Source organism: Anneissia japonica, unplaced genomic scaffold (assembly GCF_011630105.1).
Source record: "Anneissia japonica isolate Jap-2015-1 unplaced genomic scaffold, ASM1163010v1 scaffold3262_len730253_cov190, whole genome shotgun sequence".
Lineage (NCBI taxonomy): Eukaryota > Metazoa > Echinodermata > Crinoidea > Comatulida > Comatulidae > Anneissia > Anneissia japonica.
In genome coordinates this window covers 296,888-318,090 of record NW_022732572.1, presented here as the reverse complement: position 1 = coordinate 318,090, position 21,203 = coordinate 296,888, and the positions used below count along the sequence as shown (strand labels likewise).

The 21,203-nt window shown below is 32.2% G+C and overlaps 1 protein-coding gene across 3 annotated transcripts in view; it reads right to left on the bottom strand.

The window, feature by feature from the left end:
- Positions 1-1,134: 1,134 nt before the first annotated feature.
- LOC117115713 (phosphatidylinositol 4-phosphate 5-kinase type-1 alpha-like) overlaps positions 1,135-21,203 on the bottom strand; it is a 37,423-nt gene continuing 17,354 nt past the window's right edge. For 2 of the 3 annotated variants that reach the window (XR_004446598.1, XR_004446599.1), the window contains 10 exons: positions 19,813-20,112; positions 19,323-19,400; positions 18,494-18,726; positions 18,251-18,334; positions 17,466-17,599; positions 14,386-14,565; positions 13,925-14,123; positions 13,307-13,376; positions 6,667-9,432; positions 1,135-4,821 (listed from right to left, as the gene is read on the bottom strand). Coding sequence is in view for 1 of the 3 variants with exons in the window: in XM_033259617.1 (XP_033115508.1) it covers positions 4,819-4,821; positions 13,307-13,376; positions 13,925-14,123; positions 14,386-14,565; positions 17,466-17,599; positions 18,251-18,334; positions 18,494-18,726; positions 19,323-19,400; positions 19,813-20,112 (1,281 nt within the window). In the remaining 2 variants the exon portion in view is untranslated. The remainder of the gene's footprint in view (positions 4,822-6,666; positions 9,433-13,306; positions 13,377-13,924; positions 14,124-14,385; positions 14,566-17,465; positions 17,600-18,250; positions 18,335-18,493; positions 18,727-19,322; positions 19,401-19,812; positions 20,113-21,203) is intronic. The other variant, XM_033259617.1, reaches the window with a different exon arrangement.

Here is a 21,203-nt window from a genome sequence, read left to right as displayed (position 1 = left end):
ACCTATTAGAAAAATTGTGTGGGACTGTCCCAACAGCTGGCTACGGCATTGCTTGCATCATAGCACAATTCATCGCACTCCCTTCAGGAAAATGTAAAAGAAGTCAATGACATTAAGGTGTTCTACGTGTGGTTTGCTGGAGAGGTCCTTTTCTGGTTTTGCTCTTTTCGCTCGGCCTGGAAAGCACATAGGCACAAACATTGACCATTAAATACAGTACATAAGTACACGTAAATAATGGTGGTGACTGTTATAGGCAAATATACAGTAAATGATGAGTCATCATTGTGAGTGTGAGCAAAATAAATAATAATGAGAATGTTATTTATTCAGCAGTGGCTCCGACAGGCTGTGTGATGGGGATTTTGTCCGAACCAAGGGGCCTACTAGAGCCTCTATGATGAGGGTCCCAGAATAAAAAAACCCTGGTGGGGTTCAGTTTGTATGGCTTTAGTGTGGCCCAAATTGTTCTTTTAGACTACAGTACTATATTAGGGTTTAGCAATCAAAACGTTATTTGGATAGGCAAATTATTTTCATTCCGATGACATCATCGTGGGTACAGGCCGGCCCAAGGGACTGGCACCACCACTGGACTTATTGAAACTTCAATATGACTTGCAGCCTCTTTGCTGAATTACTTATGAAGGATAGCACACAAATATAATGTGTGCATATATAAAGGTTGTGTGCATACAGACTGGAGTTTATATACAGTATGTATTATATACAAATGTAGTAGCTTTGACTTGCTATATCAAAGTACAGTAAATAAATTAATTTAATAAAGTATAGATTTAAGGGAATGTATATGAAGTAAATGATGCTGATGATTTGGAAGCACTTTTCGTATCAGTTCTTATGCAAGTCCTACCCTGTCAGACAGGTAAAGCCCCTTGTCAGTCATTATTCAATGAACCAAAAAGTGGGGAAATTTAGGTACTGGTATATTTTTAACAATTATTTTGGCATAATACATTCTAAATCAATTTACAACAGCTTAAAATTGCACAAAATTACTGTTCTGAACCACCACCACTCTATTGAATAAATTAACAACCACAAACGACAACATAAAGAGGGACAAGGAATAACAGTCACTCCTTTGAGAAGAATAACTAAAAACACAAAAAATTTCCTATTTTATAGTAACATAAGGTTTATTGCTGTATTTTATACATAATTATTTGGTGGAAAAAAATACAATAGATAGAACTTAGTATATAGTCAGTATTGTCCAAGTTTTCTGAGCTACATTGTGGAATTCAATATTGTACTTACTTTTTAAACTTTAACTATTTTGTAAATAATAGTTTCTTACAGTAACTACTTATCCTTATATACTTCTTTAATACAACTCATGCATCAGTGAACACCTCATTTGTGTATTCACATGCATATATGAATATTCATGAGTGATTATCAATACAGACATAACAAAAGATAATGGCAACTATAATTATAAACATTAAATTCTTAGGAAGCAATTGCATACATGCTACAAATCCATCGGTGCGAATCAACACCTAACGAAATGACCCCATTGAAGAAGATCGACGAGCAAGTCTACCGGTAACAAGACGTGACATCAAGGTGATCATGCCGGCCTTTTAATTTTTAATTACCTTTAAATTTCAAACATACAAAATTCTAATTTTCTGCAGCACTTGTCATCTCTTCTTTTTTCATTTAGATTGCACACATACTTTGAATATATAGACCTCAATTTTTGCTGAATTTTATCGAGCATTATGAATAGCCATTGTAGGTCAGGGTTTGCAGGTCAACAGTATCCATTTATATAATTTGAATTCAATAATTAGAATAATAACAATAATAATAAAAATTATGATAACAGTACATAATAAATATAATAAATAATATATAATAATTATAATAGAAATATAGAAATGACAATACAGTTAAACTTGTCTAAGTTGACAGTGCCCAATTCGAATAACTTTTAAGGCGATTCAAAACCAAAACTACCTAAGTAACACGTACCAAGCCATTTCCTGCCCCATGGCAAGAACAACTTAACGGCTTTTATGTTTTTAAGTTACAATGTTTTGCCTTGGAACAGATGCTTGGTGGACAACCCTGGGATACAACAATACATTTCTAAATATTTATTCTTGCAAGTACAGCAGAACAAATTAAGTGAAAATTTCCAGTAAACATATTCCACTAAAAAAATAATGACAAATGGAGTTATTTGATCCATGAGATAAATACGGTAAAAACGATAATAATAATACCATACTGATAATTGATGAAAATGATAAATACATACAACATATATACATAATATTATAAGTCTAAGTACACATTTACCAATCAGTTTTACAAGTTGTTAACATACACAAAAATCAATATAGTAATAGCATATAATATGCTGCCCTCTAACAGAATATGCATACCGATTATACTGATGTTTGAAAAACAAAAACAGAATGGATTGTACAGGGAGACAAAATAAAATATACATTTAGAAACTAACATGGCAGAGATATGGAATATTAAAGCAAAAGATTTATAAATAAATTGATTAATTAAAAATTGATGGTAATATAGTTCTGTTTCTATAGTTGATATGTAGTATAAAAGACATTCTGACTGGCCTGTTGGATAAAATAATGCACCGTATGAAATGAAATGTATGAGCAAACATCAACAGGCCCTCCATCAGCAATTTGAACCACTAATGTCTAGAGGTGCTAACTGAACGACAGAAAGTTACTGTACAAATGCATTATGATGGAGTCACAAGAATGATATAAGACATTGAAGGTGATGGTTAAATATTTCATTTCAAGACAGTCAATCTACGCAAATCTAAATCATTGAATTAAAAAAAAACAAAAACAAACCAGGATATATTTTCTTTTAGTACACTTGACTCAGATTTAGTACTTCATTTTTTTTTTTTAAAGGTCTGGTGGCAAACATCAACACTTTTGTATGGTAAAAAGTGAAATTGAATTGGTTACCTTGGTCTAAAAAAACACTTTTTGACTGGCAAGATACGAAATTAAAAATACTTTCAAAATGTTCATATAAAAACACTTGATCATTTTCCCCAGAATTTCAACAATTTTTTTTACTGGTTAAATCTGAACACTGTGTTTAGTTAACAACATATAATTTTCCCTTTATAGGTACACTACAAATTTCTCCTTTATTCATAAATGCAATTACTGTACTATGTTATTCAGTACTTTTACTAAATAATATACAAAAGTCAATTATCTATTATTAATTTGTATCTGTGTATGTTTACTCGATAATTCTATTAAGAGAACCTTCCATATGTATTATTATTTTTCTCATCAATTTTATTTAAATATTTTGACTGAAAGGGCCTTTCTATATTTCATTCGTCTTGAGGTTTAAAAGCTACTTTTAGTTACATCATAATACCAGTTTAATCTTAAATGTATGTAGTAGATGTATGCCAAGACCCCTAAATATACTCAACCAAATATTCTGAATTAGTATTTTGTGAGTTTTATCATTTTTATTACAAATCTATACAAAAAGTAAACATTCTCCCCTGTTCATGTCTGGTAATCATGTAGAGTGGTATAAATAAAGCAATTAATCGTATGCAAATCTGTTATCAATAATGGAATTGACTATTTAATTACATCTACTTGATACTTCTACCACAATTCATTTTGAGTGTAACAAAACAGTCTGGTAAAAGTAAATTATAACCATAACTCATGTACTTGATATTTGTGTGTTAGATATGCAATTAAATTATTCTGCACTGAAAATTAAAAAGCCAAATATTCTCTCACAGTTCACCTGTTCTTAATATTGCACCTAAAAATGCAACAAAAATGACAACAAAAATGCCCATTTATAGGTTATAATCCAGCTCAAGATTTTCCTTTTTTATCAAAAACAAAGTGCTATTTTACACAACATAGTCTATGTTTTGTAATGACTAAAACCAATAACATATAGCAGATGCAGTAATTAATCATGAATAATTATAATTATTGACTGTATGCAAATTTAATCCACCTGTACCAACTAACTAAATTGACATATAATCCATTGATGACCATAGAAATGTTTATGCTACTATGTATAATGATCTCTGAAAGCTCTACAAGTCACCTGATCAATGATCACCTGTATTCAGTAAACACCTGCATATTATAATGAAACGTATGTTAATTAACATGGGTGGCAGACATTTTGTAACCTAGAAATTTTCGTAAATTTGTTACAGACATTTCACATTGCTAACTTTCAGAATGTCCACGGCCGGGTTACAAAATGTTTACACTCTGAACACCTCTGTAAAGGCCAACTCAGACAGCATCGTACACTGTTGTCCGAGAACACCTGCATTTAACGTATGCTTAATTAATATCTGTGTTAAAATGACACATGATATTAATTAACACATTAACTAATTATTAACACATGCATTTAATAAACATCTTCCTTAATGAACAATTGTGTTTCATAAGTGAAGATTTTCATTTAATGAACGTGTAGAACAGCTAATTGTATTTTTCATTGGTACAATGAAAATCTAGGACCACATATCTAACATTCACTATATAGTGAACCATCTACCAATAGTTGATTTACTGTAAATCATTATTCATCTAATATTCTCAGACCACCTGCTCATCTAATATTTGCATAACACCTGCAAAGTCACCAGACTATAGATTCTTTGAGATCTGCAATTACTGTATGCTGTTGTGCCACAACAGAGATTCAATACAGCATTCAACACATAAGAAGGTGATATGAAAGAAGTTGATTCTCACATGAGATGAGGTGTGTAGTTTATCACTGCAAAATATAAGAAAAAAGAAATGAGTCAGTGTGCAAGGTGGCTAGGAAAGTCTTATGCAAATAGGAATGACACATGAAAAAACTTACCTACAGTGAACTTGGATATTATTTACCAATATTGAAAATGTAATTAATGTAAAATTATCTACAACATTCAATGAAGTATCATTGGAGTCTATAGTAAACTTTCTGGTTTGTCAAACAAAAAAAAAAAAAATTTTCTGGTTTTACAAAAAAAAAAAAAAAAAAAAAAACAAAAAAAAAATTCAAAAATAGAAATAATAAAATATCAATACTTCATGGTGCAATGCAGGAGCTGAGATGTGTTTGCAATGAAAAGTGCAAAGAAAAGCGTGTGGATAAAACTATGATGTTCAAGTGGTATAACAACAATATAGAGAAACACAAATATACATCATGCTACTGTATAGAGCTACAATACAAGCTGTACTCTCATATACAAATACTAGTTGAGGTTTTTCTTAATACTTTATCAAGAAAAGTAATCACAATCAATGATTACAGATATTGTAATCATTTTCTTGTATCTGTGCATACTACAGTCCTGCTCATGTAAATCATAGTGTCATTAGAAAGCGTTGGTGTATATTTTCCTAAGCTTACAATTGGTGGCTAATACAGTATTAATATGTTATTGCCCATCACCATTCAATACAGTATTGTCAATGTTCATGTTTCATAAAATACATATGATCATTTGTTGAAAATGCTGTTGAAGCAACAAGCAGAATAGCTTTTGAAAGCTTTAAAATTCTTTATATTCACATTCAAAAAGCAGAGTTCTCAGGTTCTACAGATCTTCCGTAGTTGATACTAAAATTTGACCTGATTATGGGTGTAAGGAAATAGATAACAATATTATATTGCAATAAGGACAAACCTTCAGGTGTTATAGAAACTTTTGAATTACTACTGAAATGATAAACCATTTAAATGGAGAATTATGCATGAGGCTTAGGAAGTGCACTGTTTCAAATAATTTGAACGAGTCTGCAAGTAACTCACCAAATGGGTTGACTCTACATCGAATGGATTGCCAAGTGATGTATTAACAACATACTATATGTACAGAAGTGACTGTCGTATATACGATCAGGCTATACTATCAAATTGATACTATTGCACTACTATAATGTAGTGACTATGGTACATACTATCACCAGGCTATACTATCAAATTGGATGAATGCATTTAATAAATAATAATAATAATAATATGTCGGTTTTATATAGCGTTTATTATGTGGATGATGCAGGCTATAGAATATGAATGATCCTAAATGTGGATACTTAATCAGTACAGGTACTACAATGGAGCCAGAGAAAACTTTTGCAGATATATATTGCATAAAAATATATTGAGTGCCATGTCTATTAGGAAGAATAGTGCCAACATAGATGTACAGTACTGTATAACTGTACACATATGAAGTCGCCAGAGTATATAAATTCAGGATGGTCTCATACACTCCTGTGAACAAGAAAAAATCTCCGGAAACTAATCTCCAGCAAATTCCAAAAGTTTGAGTGTTTTTACTACTTTATAACTAGTTGGCCATCACTACACACACAGCAGAATACAATAACATTTGTTAAGAAATCTCCCAAAGAAGTTGCTTCTTCCTAATCATTAGCTTGGAGTGTTAGTGTACAGATGTTACCTGCAGATACATTCAACGTGCACATGCTTCTTAAGGTATAGCAAACTACACAAGGGAAATTAGCAGGCAAGCTTAACAGTTTAAGTTGTTCAAGACAACAACTGAATATTCAACTCAAATGCACATAGGATGAACAAAATGGAAAGTTGAAGACATCTTACCTTTAAGGAAAGTTTCATGTTAGTATTAACAAAAAGTAATAACTTAATTAGATGGTATAAATACTTTAGTACATTACTGACAATAACAGATGGAATGCATATAACAGAACAACATAAGTTAATGATTCTTACTAATGCATAAGGCATGCATTATATATGTTACAGGCTCAAAACCAGGAGGATATATGATCTTTGATATACTGTACCAATCCACTCCTCCCTTTGTATAAAACCCATCAAGATGATGATGATTTCATCGACTGACCCCAAAAAGCTCTTAGTTGGTTGGCCCGACCACAGAATTTTGATCATAAATGCTTACAATACACATCTTGCATTTACATGTGTACATATGCAAGGGAACTATTGGGATTTTAAGAATAAATGAACACATCAAAATACATAAATTGAATTTCGAGGTAAATCATATTTTATTAAGAAAATATTATATTGCAAATTTATAATTAAAAAGAACATACCACTATACTTTAATAACAATAATTCATTCAACTCATTCATTATATATGGTTATGTTTATTATGGTAATAATCACTGTTAGGACAAAAAATTGTGTTGTATTGGCCAAGCCTCTGAAATTAAATGTTTAAATCCAGGGTTGGAAATTATACTTGTATGATCTTGAAAGGGGGAAGTTTTAAGCTTTAATTAACTAAATGCAGCACCTTCCACAAAGTTTAGCCTAGTTTAACTATTGGTTAGTCATGAACACTTAAACTAAGCTGACAAACTGCCTGATTTCCAATGGTCAATGTGCTTTAGCCAACAAGATTTGTTTTAGGTTTATCTATAACATGTTTGAAAGTGTATTGTTGCAGATATACCAAACAGATGAATTGTACAGTAGGTGTCCCCAGGTTTATTGCAGCTGTTTTGCAGGAGTGTTATACAGTGTATAGATGAGTAGTGACACTTGTATAACAGGTCTAGATCAAGTTTAGCACATGGTCTCTTTTAAAAAGACGAGTCATTTGTCACATACCAGTATGGTTACAGGGTATTGTGGGCCACTTGATCTGTTTTAGGTGTGTGTTATGGGTGTACCATGTGTTTAACATGGTGTTATCAGGGGCGGATCAAGAGATGTCCAAAAGGGGGCCGAAAGTGGGGCCAAAATTTGGGCCGATCGAGACAACAATGACCTAGGGGGTCCGGGGGCATGCCCCCGCGAAATTTTTGTGTTCTAGACGCCCGACAATAACATTTGAGGCATTGTGGGCTATCATTTTTTTCTTTTACTTTCTTCTTTTTACCTCCCAAAAGGGGGTGCAGGGGACGGGCCGCCCCTCCAAAATCCGCCCCTGGTTATAGGTGTACCATGTGGTGTTATACCAGAGTATCATGCATTTCACATGGTGTGTGTTACAGGTGCTTCATGTTCATGATCATCTTACAGGTAATCACATACTATGTGGCCCATGCTATGATGTACAGTCAAAAATACATCGACAACATTTAAACAAATATCTAAAGGCAAACACAATCTTCATGCAGAAAGTAACAAAAACATAAAAAAAATAATATATAACATATTTTAGTGATTCAATTCATGATAAATGACAAATATGGTAAATATAAGCTGACCCAATAATAAATAATATTTTCTTTTATTAAACAGCGAATAGGAAACTAAATACATTTTTACATAGCATGAAACTACTCTATACCCTATGTAACATAAAGCAATATACTGATAAAACTGAATTTCAGCCAGTCAATCAATCAGTCAGACATTGTCCCTAATATTTATTCCATATTCCTGAAATTAAATACTTTACATACATTTTGTCACATCAAAACATTTTCAAAAAACTAATACACATGACATCCCATACTATTATTCAAAAAGATTTTTATTTTGTGATAATTACTTTGTATAATTATTAAGTGATAAACTAAAATTATTTTTTAGAAAGTGAATCCCATAACTTCTGATGGTCAATATGTTGGTTTCATAGTCCAAATTTAATAGTAATTTCCATATCCAGGTGGGAGTAACAGTTATTATTAATGAACATGTGACCATCATTTCTTGTTAATGTACAAAATACTTTAATTGAGCAGAAGCAATTTCTGAATACTGTATACTGGCTGATTTTGCATTAACAATTTTAACTGGCATACTTTAATAAACACTCTTTAATGTATGTAATGTACCATTTAATGATCAAAAAGTATTGTATAATTGATGGTATTTTTTCTTATCAAGGTGTTTATACCGATTTGTGACAATATATATTGTGGTCAAATTTGATGGTATTAAAGGCTTAATGTGGGATAGTTACTGGTGTGATAAAAGGGTTTGGAGGTTCAAGACAATACCTTAATTCCGCTATAGTTTCTTTTTTTTTTTTTTTTATAATTCAACATATTATTATAAAATTATGTTCTATAATAACAAAAAATAATGACTAAACTATAAATTCTAAATTAGAAGAAAATATGTTTGTACAAATGTAAATGCTTACTAAAGTAAAATTAATAATGTTGTATTAGCTGTGATTCTTTAACGGATCCCATATTGAACACAAATTTTTAAAGAATATTAGTGCACACAAATTAAATTGTGATGAAAATACAAAACAAGAATTGCATAAATTTTGTATGAATATATAATACTCCTATGTCTCATAGTTTACTATCGTAATTATCATTGTTAACTGGAATAGGCGAACTATTGAATGCATCCAATTCCGACTGAAGTTCTAGGCAACTTGACAAGTCACTGTTTGAAGACCCTGCTTGATTCTAGAAAGTTGAAGCAGAGAGAGAGAGAGAGGGAACATGATAAACTATCATAACATGCAGACATCAAACAAGATATTAAACTGATAAAACATTCATCAAACATAAGATATTTCTAAGGGAATACAGAAATACAATCAGAAAATTAATAAACTGCAGTATTTCCAAACAACAACATTGTTTAATGAAAAAAGAAAAATAAATATTAATGAAGTCTTTAAACATCTTTGTGGGTGCATTTTCATTTGAACAAAAAACTATTATATGCCCATATATAGTCATGATGTGCCTATATATGGTCATGATGTGCCTATATATAGTCATGATGTGCCTATATATATAGTCATGATGTGCCTATATATAGTCTGATGTGCCTATATATAGTCATGATGTGCCTATATATGGACATATGATGTCATCATGACAATATTTAGGCATGTCACATGTTTTTGTCAATTAATTTGATAGTGTGGACAGGACGACTGTTCACATCACACAAGACAATTCTACATACAATCTGTGCTAATGTGTTACCATGAATAAATTAGGTTAAACAAGAACCCATACTACACTGACTCTAGCACAAGCTCATTTTGATGTAAAATCCCTCCTAAGTACAGTGGTGATCCCCCTCCATCTGGTGTTGTCACTATCTAAGTGGTTGACTTTCAAGTAAAATATCTTTCAGAATTGCAGTTTATGATGTCATCAATTTTTATTGCAAGTATATAACTGTCTTCTGACATTACCCCATCCCATTTTTTTACACCATATTAAAATTGTGATCTATAAGTAAACCTGATGAGGTAGAGTGCTTAATGCTCTGTGAACAGGTGTATACATAACGGCTTGGAAGATTAGAATTATTTTTGGATTCAGCAAAATTCTGGAGTGTCTTGCTGGAATTGGACCCAGGACGTTGGGATTGGTAGGGGAGTTCATACCAGAGTCAATATTGTATTTGAGTACCCAGGACATTGGAATTGGTAGGTGAGTTCATACCAGAGTCAATATTGTATTTGAGTACCCAGGATGTTGGGATTGGAAGGCGAGTTCATACCAGAGTCAATATTGTATTTGAGTACCCAGGACGTTGGGATTGGTAGGTGAGCTTATACCCGAGCCAATATTGTATATGAGCTTCTGTTAAATTAACTTACAAAACACCCACATGCGCTACAATGCCAAGGTAGGGTTATGTGCAAAGGAATAATATGCCCCTGTGCATAGGTCTACATAAAAATGGAGTATGCAGTATATCAATCTTTACAAATACCAAAGAATATACAGCATATCCATGTTTACATAGGTGTATTTCTAAAGAAATTTACACAAACCTGTGCATACATGTGTGCAAGAACACAATTAGAGGAATGTATGTGGTGAACTTTGTCAATACATTGGGACAAATATCCCAATTACTCATTACATGGTAATTGTTTACGAATTATAAAACAATTTAAAGTGTGGTATGATGCTAAGCTGTGTAGATGATGCTTAAGCTGTGAAAGTAAGACTTGCTTTGTATGTCACAGTGGCTGAGTGAGGGGAAATGGAGGTATAAACTTGAATTTGATACCTGCTTGGTCTGACTTATGATTTATAAATAATATAGGAATGTTATAAATGTCAATTCCTCCACCTGTTAAAACCTGACTGCACATTACCTGGGGCGGATTGCTATAAAACGGTCTTAACTGGTAGTCTTAACTCCTCGAATAAAGCTGGCTTTATCACTTAGATGGTCTTACTAAAGTCATACCTCTAAGAACATTGCTATAAAACAGTCTATTCTAAGACTGCTTTGAGTATTGAAATGCAAACAAACAAGCACTCCCTGGTACCGTAAGATTGAGGGCGACATCATGCGTGCTCGATGCACGCAAATTTATCGAAATTAACATAAATAAACGCCATAGACCTATTTTGACATTTTGACGCTGAGAAGTGTGCAGAGTATTCGTCGTTCGGTTCTCCAACCTTGACGATCTAGGCCTAGGTCTTGCCATTGCACTGTTGAATTTATCAGCAGAACGTCATGATGGAAATGATTTAAGACCGTTTTAAGCCTCCACTGAGTAGGCTTTAAAATTTAAGACGGCTAACTGGTTAGACCGCAGTATAGCAATGGTCTGTAATTATAGACCAGTAGTGACGTCATGATTATAGCTGGCTAACCGTTAAGACCGTCTAAAGACCCCTTATAGCAATCCGCCCCAGGTTTTAAATAAATGACAGGTGTTAGGTATATACCCTCCACCTGTTACAATATTACTATATGAGGTGATTCATAAATGGCAATTCTCTAGCTGGTAAAACTTTCCTTCAATTGGTATGACCAACTAATGGCAAGTGTACTCCCTCCTCTTGTAAAACCAAAACTTCTGTGTTTACACGCTCCACCTGTGAAGGCTATTTTCGATGGCAATTTTTTTCCCGTAAGCGTCTTTTTTAGTAATTTTCTTTTAGTTTGTTGCTTATACTGTATGTTGTTTAGATTTTTATGTGGGCCTGATACTTTCCCACTAACAAATAACTTAGCTTAAAATGTCTAAAATATCAATTCTGTATTAAATATATTAAATATTATTATACTTTCAATATTATTACAATATAAACAATAGATAAGTATAATTATATATGAATGCACTTTACATACTTTACATAAATAAAATTATTTTATAACTAATCCTAAAATATAAAAACTTATTTTATCTGAATCCTTTAGAATAAAAAAAAAAGTTGTGCGCAATACGAGAAAGCTGCCGAGATGATTCAAGCCGCAAACGTGACTGTCAAGCTATGTAGATTGGCAGTGATGAAGCGCAGTTAAAAGCAGGAAGTGATCATTAGTCAAGCACTATAACTACAGCTTCCAGTCTATGATTTTACATTCATATGTTTAGTTTCCAATAATCAACAGTATTTTCAGTAGTACTCTTAAATGTAGTATTTTAAAGGTGATGATTTCAAAGGTGACGTCATTTTCCATTCAAAACAACGCCCTCAAGTTCTGTTCATTTTCAGTTGGCTCCTCAAGTAAATAGTCTTTTCAAATAAGCCTGTTAGAAATTATCTCTACATCTTGTGACGAGCCATCATGTTGTCGAGCAAAGGCTCTTGTAGATTTTGACTGTCTTTTACAAAGAACTGTACATGCAAATGTCTTGATAGAAACTCACTATGCCATCATGTAAATGCTTGAATGAAACCAATAACATTTTTATTCAACATTTAAATTCGTTGAAATTGCCTGGGAGAGGGCGATGAATCCCATCAGCCACTGCAGCTAGTTTACTTCCTCAACTGAACATTATGGCGAATACTTCTTGAATTTTTATATACACGGTGAGTTATCTAGCACTGTGTTTAGCATACTGTTCTGTAGACTATCTGATATGTACTAGCTAATTAACGTATCAAACATGCCAAGGCTCAACACTAACATGCACTTGGCAAATTCTAATTATTAAGAATACATGTACTGATATTAAGCACATTAAATTCTAAAATGCTTAACACTTATGTACTGTTTGTTAACAAGCTATTTAGGTGACAAAGACCTGGAAGTTAACTTGGCAGATGCGTTAGACAACCCACAAATTCTTTTCTGTCAGGCGCTTATACTAGCCACCTGTGAATTAACATTGACAATCAGGTGCTTGCCTTAGCCACCTGTTAATTCCACAAGCATTTGCTACTTGTAGATGTCTGTTATGCAAAGTAGGTTACATGTTAGTCTTCAATTTCACCAGATGTACATCTGTCAGATGGTTTCATCACTTGTACTCTCCAAACAAAGGAGATAAATGATCTCTGGTTTTTATACTTCACTTATTCGGTATTTTGTTCTATCGATGAGAACTTTTTTACCTACCGAAGTTGTTGCCGCTACAGTGTTGGAACTTCTTGTAATCGTCTGATCATCTTCTTGAGAAATTTGTTTACTAGAAAATAAAATAAATACATAAATTTTGAAATAAATAACCAAGGGGAAAATAGATGAAAACATTATTTATTTGTCCTAAAACAATTTATCAAAGGATTTAATATTTTAATTGTTGAATGCTGTGATGAGAATCCTTTAGGCCGGACAATTACTGCGCCCGACAGTTGTCGCGATTCTAAGAAGAACACAACGCCACAACACGCGTGCAACGAATAATCTTCATTGACAACCCGTTCAGACTGTCAACAACATTCAGCAGACGGCGTTGAGTCGTCTAGCGCTCACAGCGACGGATTTTGATTCGTTGGCTGACGGTCGTACGATCCTCGACGCAGGCAGTGCTCAGCTTTAGACGGAAAAATCTCTACTGAAATGCAATAAAATACTTGGGTACTAAAGTAGTTCACTTCTCCCTTTTGTAACTCTGAGCACTCTCACGATGCTCTAGTATTGATTTGAATTTCGAGAAGCAGCCACTCAGATTGGTAATCAGATGTACTTCAAGGCGATATCATTTCACGCAAGGTAAACTTGTTATCTACTTACCCAGACTTGTCGCCACTAGCCTCACTACTGATTTGTTCGCTGTCAATCTCTTGCAGCCGTATATCCTCTGTATCTACTGCCACCTCTTTTTTCTCTTCCGTCTTTTCACCGACATTGTTATCATCGTCTAATACATCTTCAAACGTGGGAGGTCGATTTGGTACTAGGTCAGGCTGAGTTTTAGGTCGTGCTCCAGTTGCTGAAATAAAATTATACTTTTTCAATTTGTTCTTCACTTATCACACATATGAGGGTAAAGCAAACAAATTTTCCAGTCACATAAGGAAGAACTTGACACATTTTTAAAATGATTGGATGGTAAAATTGAAATATAAGCCTATATAAAAACCTGAGTTTGCAATGCTTCCAGACCCTGGAAATATGTGCTGCATTGAAGCATTATAAGTACTGCAACGCTTAACATCACTTACGGTACACTAAGGACCAGTGGTCAGACTCACCTGGTGGACTTGCTGGATCGCTAAGCGAGACTGCTGACTTGTATGACAATGGTCTTTCTTGATTGGTAGTCTGGGGGTCTGTAATTTCTGAGGGCGCTGTTTTTGATCGAGGTCGGTTTACTGACGCTGAACCATGTATGCTGGTCTGTCCTTTCCTCTTGGATGGTGAATGTTTTAATGCTAGAATAAAATGCATTAACTCAATAAATAATGACAACTTAAAATTAAATTGTGTATCAAGGAAGAGGGAGGGTGTGGTACAGTTCTATAGCTATGTATTTTGAAGAGTACAAAATATGGGAGGAGGTATTTCTTGCAATTGGGCTACAAGAAACCTGGATGTTTTGATACCTGATGAGCTACAAACTTATAATCCACACATGTGCAAGATGAATTCTCTCTGTGCAAATAAGAACAAATTAATCTAAGTTTGGTAGAACAGTCATGCTTCTGTCAGAAGGAATCCCAGTGTCTTTAAAAATAGATAAAAAATATGAATAGTGTGGATGCAATAATTTTTGGAAATCGTAATTACCTGTGTATTTATGTGAAAGGTCAGAGGCATTATAAATTATTATCAACACCTTCAAAATTTCAATATTTTAATATTTCAATATTCACGGCAGAATGCAATGTTCATTGGTGCGATGGAATTGATGTAACTCAAAGGGATATTGATATTTGGTAGTAAAGTGATTGTATTGTATAATAATAGAATGATCATGCAAGTGGTGCATAATACCTTTCATAAGAACAAGAGTACATTTAATGTGACATACTTTACAGGTGATCATATGGTTTATGCAAATTAGCATTACATGATCAAATATGCAAAGTTAGTTTCATTTTTTTTTTTTAACCCAATGTTGCTTTAATATTTTGTTTCTAATATATACATATAACAAAACAACAAAAGAAAAAAAAAATTTAAAAAAATATTTAAAATAAGCTTCAATGAATGAATGTACTCTTGCACTATTATAAGGTGAGGGTGATGGTGATGATGTAAAAAGAAAACAGTAAAGTGATCTACACTTAAAGATGTATTCTCTCTTGAAAATGACAATAAAAAAAAATCATAAAAAATAAATTTTAAATTAACTTGCTCACTTTGCAGTAACATAAACATGATTAACTTGAGCATAAAAATTATTGTATTTAAAAATGTGTACTCTTACTTTAAACTGGATAAGTATAATAAAAAATAATAAAACAAATCTAGTAACTGGTGTTTCTATAATTTTTTCCCTCTAAAATTATGGGTAAACATATTTTAAATACACTAATTTCTATGTTTAAGTTGATAATTTTTTTATGTTAATTCAAGTTAATTTAAAAAATGATTTGTATGATTTTTTTGTATTTTGCATGGGACAATACATCTTTAAAACAGTTTGACATGTAACACATTTTTTTGGTGGATCTTAGCTTAGAGACACTATGATCTAAAGTAATGTTTGGTGAAATTTGAACTCAGCCAAAAATAAAATATTACCATCCATCACAACTGATTTGATTGGTTCAGCTGTGAGGGCAGTGCAGCATGAATATAACAAAACATAAAGCATGATGCATGTTGGGAATGGAAGCAAGGCAGCAATAAATTTTCATTCTTCTAATTATTCATTCATTCATTTATCCACTCATTAACTCATATTTTATTAATCCATCCATTATTAAACATCCATCGAGCTGGTCATTTGAGATTCTTAAAACTCTACACACCTTTTTATAAGGCTTTGTATACTCCAATCAACACTTGTATGATTGCAATAAAGATTGATTTGATTTGATTTGAAATGGATTCATAAATCATTAATGTATCAATTGGTAGATGGGCACTATAACCACAAAGTCATACACATATTGTATTGTTATATATTTATTTATCTATTCACTACCTTTATACTCATTTTTCATTACTTCTCTGTCCAGTCATTTATCATTTACTGATCCAAAACATTCTTTGTACTTTATCATTCATTATTAACTATAACTGTGAATTTAGTAACTAAGTATTCTGTAAGGAATTTTTATGTACTTAATTTTCTATATATTTATTTTCGTAAAAAAAAAAAACAATAAACAAACTGTTAGTAATATGTTGTTTATAGTAAAATATGTTAGAAGCCAAGGATATATTATTAGCCAAGAGTTTAAAAATAATTTTGCACAACAAACATTATCAGAAATCCCATCATATTTACAGTCCCTTTCAAAGGCTTCTGGAGTGCTGTGTGAAACATGGCCAAGTTTTTAGCATTAATAGGTGCTATAGCAATGTGGTGGTTTATTTTAATTGTAATGATCTCCCAGTGACTGCACAATGATTAGTGCCACTCCTTCTGTCTAACAAGAGTACATTTCCCAATCTTTGAACAAACTTTCTGTAGCCGAGACCGCACCAAGTGATGGCTTATGTCCCATGATATTTTTCCATCAGAATCCTCTGGGGTTCTTATCTGAATAAAATGCAATTATCTTCCTGGATAAAAATCTGCAACCCTCTTTACCATCCAAATAAATCTATTAGGCCCAAAAAAAAAAATTCTTGTCTTGGCCACATTTTGGGAAAATCCAAGAAATGGATAAGTCGGTATCTAGGAAAAGTGCTTTTTTGTTTTAACCAATAAAGTGTTATGTCTAAAAAGTTGAAAATACAATAACTTTTTTTATTTGGCTTAAAACCATTGAATCTCATTTAAACTGATCAAAAACAGATCAAATCATTCAATTTTCATAAATTTACAGACATGTTACAAAAAAAAAAGTGGATTGGAATTATAAGAGCATAAAGAAGACCACACATATACTTGTGTTTTCAGCAATCATTAAAAATCTCGTAAATCATGAGAATGCCACCGTTGTTGGCACCGATATTTGTTAGTAATAGTCATAACTGATCAAATAATAAATTATACATATTTCTGGGTTTTTCCCAAAATGAGTACAGTACAGGTCTTTGAATTGCAGCATGTAAGTCATATGTCATTAAACATTTTCACAGCCAAAAAAACAAGTTTCTGAAAAAATAAAGTTAGCAATTTGATTTTCAAGTAGGATATTTCTGAGTTCCTTACCAGGCATCTTCTTGAACACTCTCTCAAACATGAAGTCTTGAAATCGTTTTGCGTAAAAACTTGGACGATGTACTGAAACAGTATCTCCGTCATGTACCATTGCTTTCCATGTGTGTTCTAGTTTCTTTTTTAATCTGAAAAATAGAATAATACATTTGTAACAGAGTTATAGATTACCACAAAAATTAATTTTATTATCTTATAAAAATGTTTAGCATTTTAAAAAGACCTTCAGACAGTATATCATTAAAATAGGAGAGTCACAAGCATGAGTGTCATTGTCATATCCCTGGCCACTGTTTTGTTGTTATTGTGCTTTTCAAATGCATATATGTGACCTCTCCCCACAAGATGAGTCTCATAGTTAGAAATTCAAAAATTGAGTTTATATTATATTTGGGTAGATCACATTATAAGCTTTCATTTGGTCTTTAAATGGCTTTCCTACTATAAGTAAATCCAGAGATGTTAGCATTTAAAGTTTAGGTATATAAGAACCACATTTTAAAAAAATCAGCCTCAAAGATAAACTAACCTGTACAAATAATATAACTAGAATTACAGAATATGTGCAGAGAACACTGTTTTGGCAAGAAAACAATCATAAAATATAAATATCAAATTATTCAAAAACATTAAAATCAAAATTTTGTAAAAATGCTGACTTTGGCCTGTTTTGGTGAATATCTCAATATGATTTCACCAACGATGAATCTCATTTCGTGGTGAGACCTCATATATGGTTGAATAATTAAATGAAACTTTATAAGTCTATGCCTACTTACTTGTAGCACTGAAGAATATCAATGATTCCTAAGAAAATTAACAATCTGTCGCCCTTCGCATTCTTTGCTGGAATTCCACCCGTGCTACAAAAAGAAAACAAAATCAATTTACAAAAATTGGATAATTCAAATTATTATTGTAGTTACTATCATTATAATTGTATTTATAATCACTGTCGTTACAATCATTATCATTGTTTATCATGATTATGATAATAATCATCATCAGATCATTCAACTCACGAATCTTCTTCCTCAGTTTGGTGGCCAACGGTTCCCTCTGCTTGGATAGCTTCCCGTGCCGTTGAGAAAGCCGCAACCCTTGGCTTACTGTTAACAGACCGTGTTCTCTGTAGCCCTGATGTGGTTTTGGGTTCCTGGGCCTGATCATTTACTGCTGTTAATTCTGAGTTTCGCCTGGCAGACTGAGGGCTCCTTTTGCTGGCTGATGTAGTACTTGTTTCAGATGCCTCTACCTGAATCAGACAAATAGTCATTACAAAATAGAAGAAATTAGATTATTTCATTTTTAAGGGGTAATAAGAAGAATATGTTTTCACAATAGAACTTTCATGTGATCTTAAATATATTTATTTAATTGTGTAATTATGAAGATTTATTTATGCAAATGATGATTAAAATAATATCATTACCATATCTGAGTTTGTGTATGGAAAAATGAAAGTTATAAAATGTTGCAAGAATAATTTATATCCAACATTTTGTTGTGTTGTTACAGGGGTTTATACATACAGCTGTTTAAATAACAATATTGAGAAATCAGCCTTCAAAGTTTACAATTTTGAGGAATTCCCAGGAAAAGACCATCACTATATCGTTAAAAATGTTGTTTTAACCTCAAAAATAAGGAAACCAACATAGCATGATGTAAAGACATACAAGGGTTAGTTTAGGGCAATTAAATGTGTTTCGAGAATTCTGACCTTTCAACATGCTTTAGCCATTACCTCTGAATCAGGATTTGCGAGGAGTGAATTGTTTGGCGAATAATGCCAGTAAAGATGAAGGAGGAATAAAAAAAATTTTACAAAATCATATATTTTTAGTATACCTTCTCTTTATCTGCTTGATCAACATTGTGTATAGCTAACAACAAACTGTAATCCATAATTTTGAAACTCTCCAAAACCTGAGAAGAAAAAAAAGTATTTTTAAAACACCGGAAATATACTGTATTACTATTTAAGCCTTTAAAATTGTAGAGCAAAATGGAAATACTAATAAATGTTATTCAATAGCACTTATAGAAAGCCTTGAGCAATCTACAACAATTACACTTTTTAGACATTACAACTTCTGTACAGTGTAAACTTAATATTATTATTGTTGTTGTTGTTGACATGAACAGCAACATCATCATCATCAAGAAAATCAATATTAAACATGAGCAAAAAAGCAGTGATGATTATAAAGATGATCTTTATACTGCTTTATTGCTCATGTTTAATATTGATTTTCTTTTGTTTTATAAATATGTTATAAGTGCCAGTTTGCAGTTGAATGAGTAATAATAAGTAAATAAATGAAATAAATGTACATACCCTACAATCCCGAACCATTGTTTTATGCAAAGCATTGTATGTAGCATTGTCCAGTAATAAGCCATCAGGATGATCAATCACAAAATCCAAGTCTTTTAATGTGGGTCTCTTTTTGGCCCTCTCCTGTTTGGAAGCTTTCCTCTTGTACGTTGACCCCTTTAGGTCATAAGTCTGATGCATTCTTAATTGAGACGGTAATAAATTGTTCATAACTACTAAGCGGATATTTTTTCCACCACATTGGTAGCAATAGAGTCCATAATATTTGGGCAACAGTGTCCGAGGGTTTTGATATATGTTCTGTAAAAGGAAGAAATGACAGATATAAAGTTATTAATTCTTATGTTATTTATAGTTTGATCAGATAGGCATTGCCTTTGCACTTAACTCATGTTACAAGTACAAAAACTTTTTAATATGAAAAGGATATTAATGAAAACAAAATATTACTATGATTTCTTGAATAAGCGCCGTAGCGGTTATACAATTTTTGGAGGCTTCAGTGCGACGCTTATTCGAGAGTGACGCTTATTAAAGAAATATTGGCATGGTGCTTTCCATGTCTGCATTATTCAGGAATGGCATATAAGCAAGAGCGATGCTTATTCAAGTATTTACAGTGAATAAGACAAGATACTTTGACAATTTATATTTATAAAAGTATTGTATAATAAATTACCATAATGTACATTATTATTAAAAGCATAAATGATTGAGACTAGCAGTCTATTACACAATATGCACAGGAGAAATATGAACCACCTGTTCAGTTCAGCACTGAATACTCTGCAATCCGTATTCTGTTTATTTCAAGATCATTATTTATGTATTTATGTTTTAATTAATTCATTTATTAACTACTATGATGTTAAGGTTCGTTTGGCCGATGAGCTGACTTATAGCCAGGCTCCAGAGGAAAACAATTTTTTGATATGTTTTATAACTGATTTTTCTAAGACACTAAAAGCATATTTGACAAAAAAACCGGAAGCGGTTAATGAGATACAGATTTTTGAATATTTAAAAACTGGCGGTAAAAATCTCTTTTCCCACCGAGCCTGCATTTAAAGGATCGACCGTGGACCATTATTCTTTCACAATATAGATATAGCGTAACAGGGCGAGGGTTTGTAATCTCAGATTATCCTATTGCTTTTCTTTTTTCCCCATTGGACTTTTTTCTTTATAAAAATTTGTTTTCAATGTCTTTAATGTGATCTTTGATTCTCTAAATTAATTTATAACTTTAATTATTTTTCTTCTTTTTTAATGTGTCAATTTTACTTTTATTTTCATTTTGTTGATTATAATTTTTATTTTCATTAAATCATTATTTTATAAACATTTTATGATTTCAGATTTTTCTGTTTTAATTTACCTAATTTGCTAAT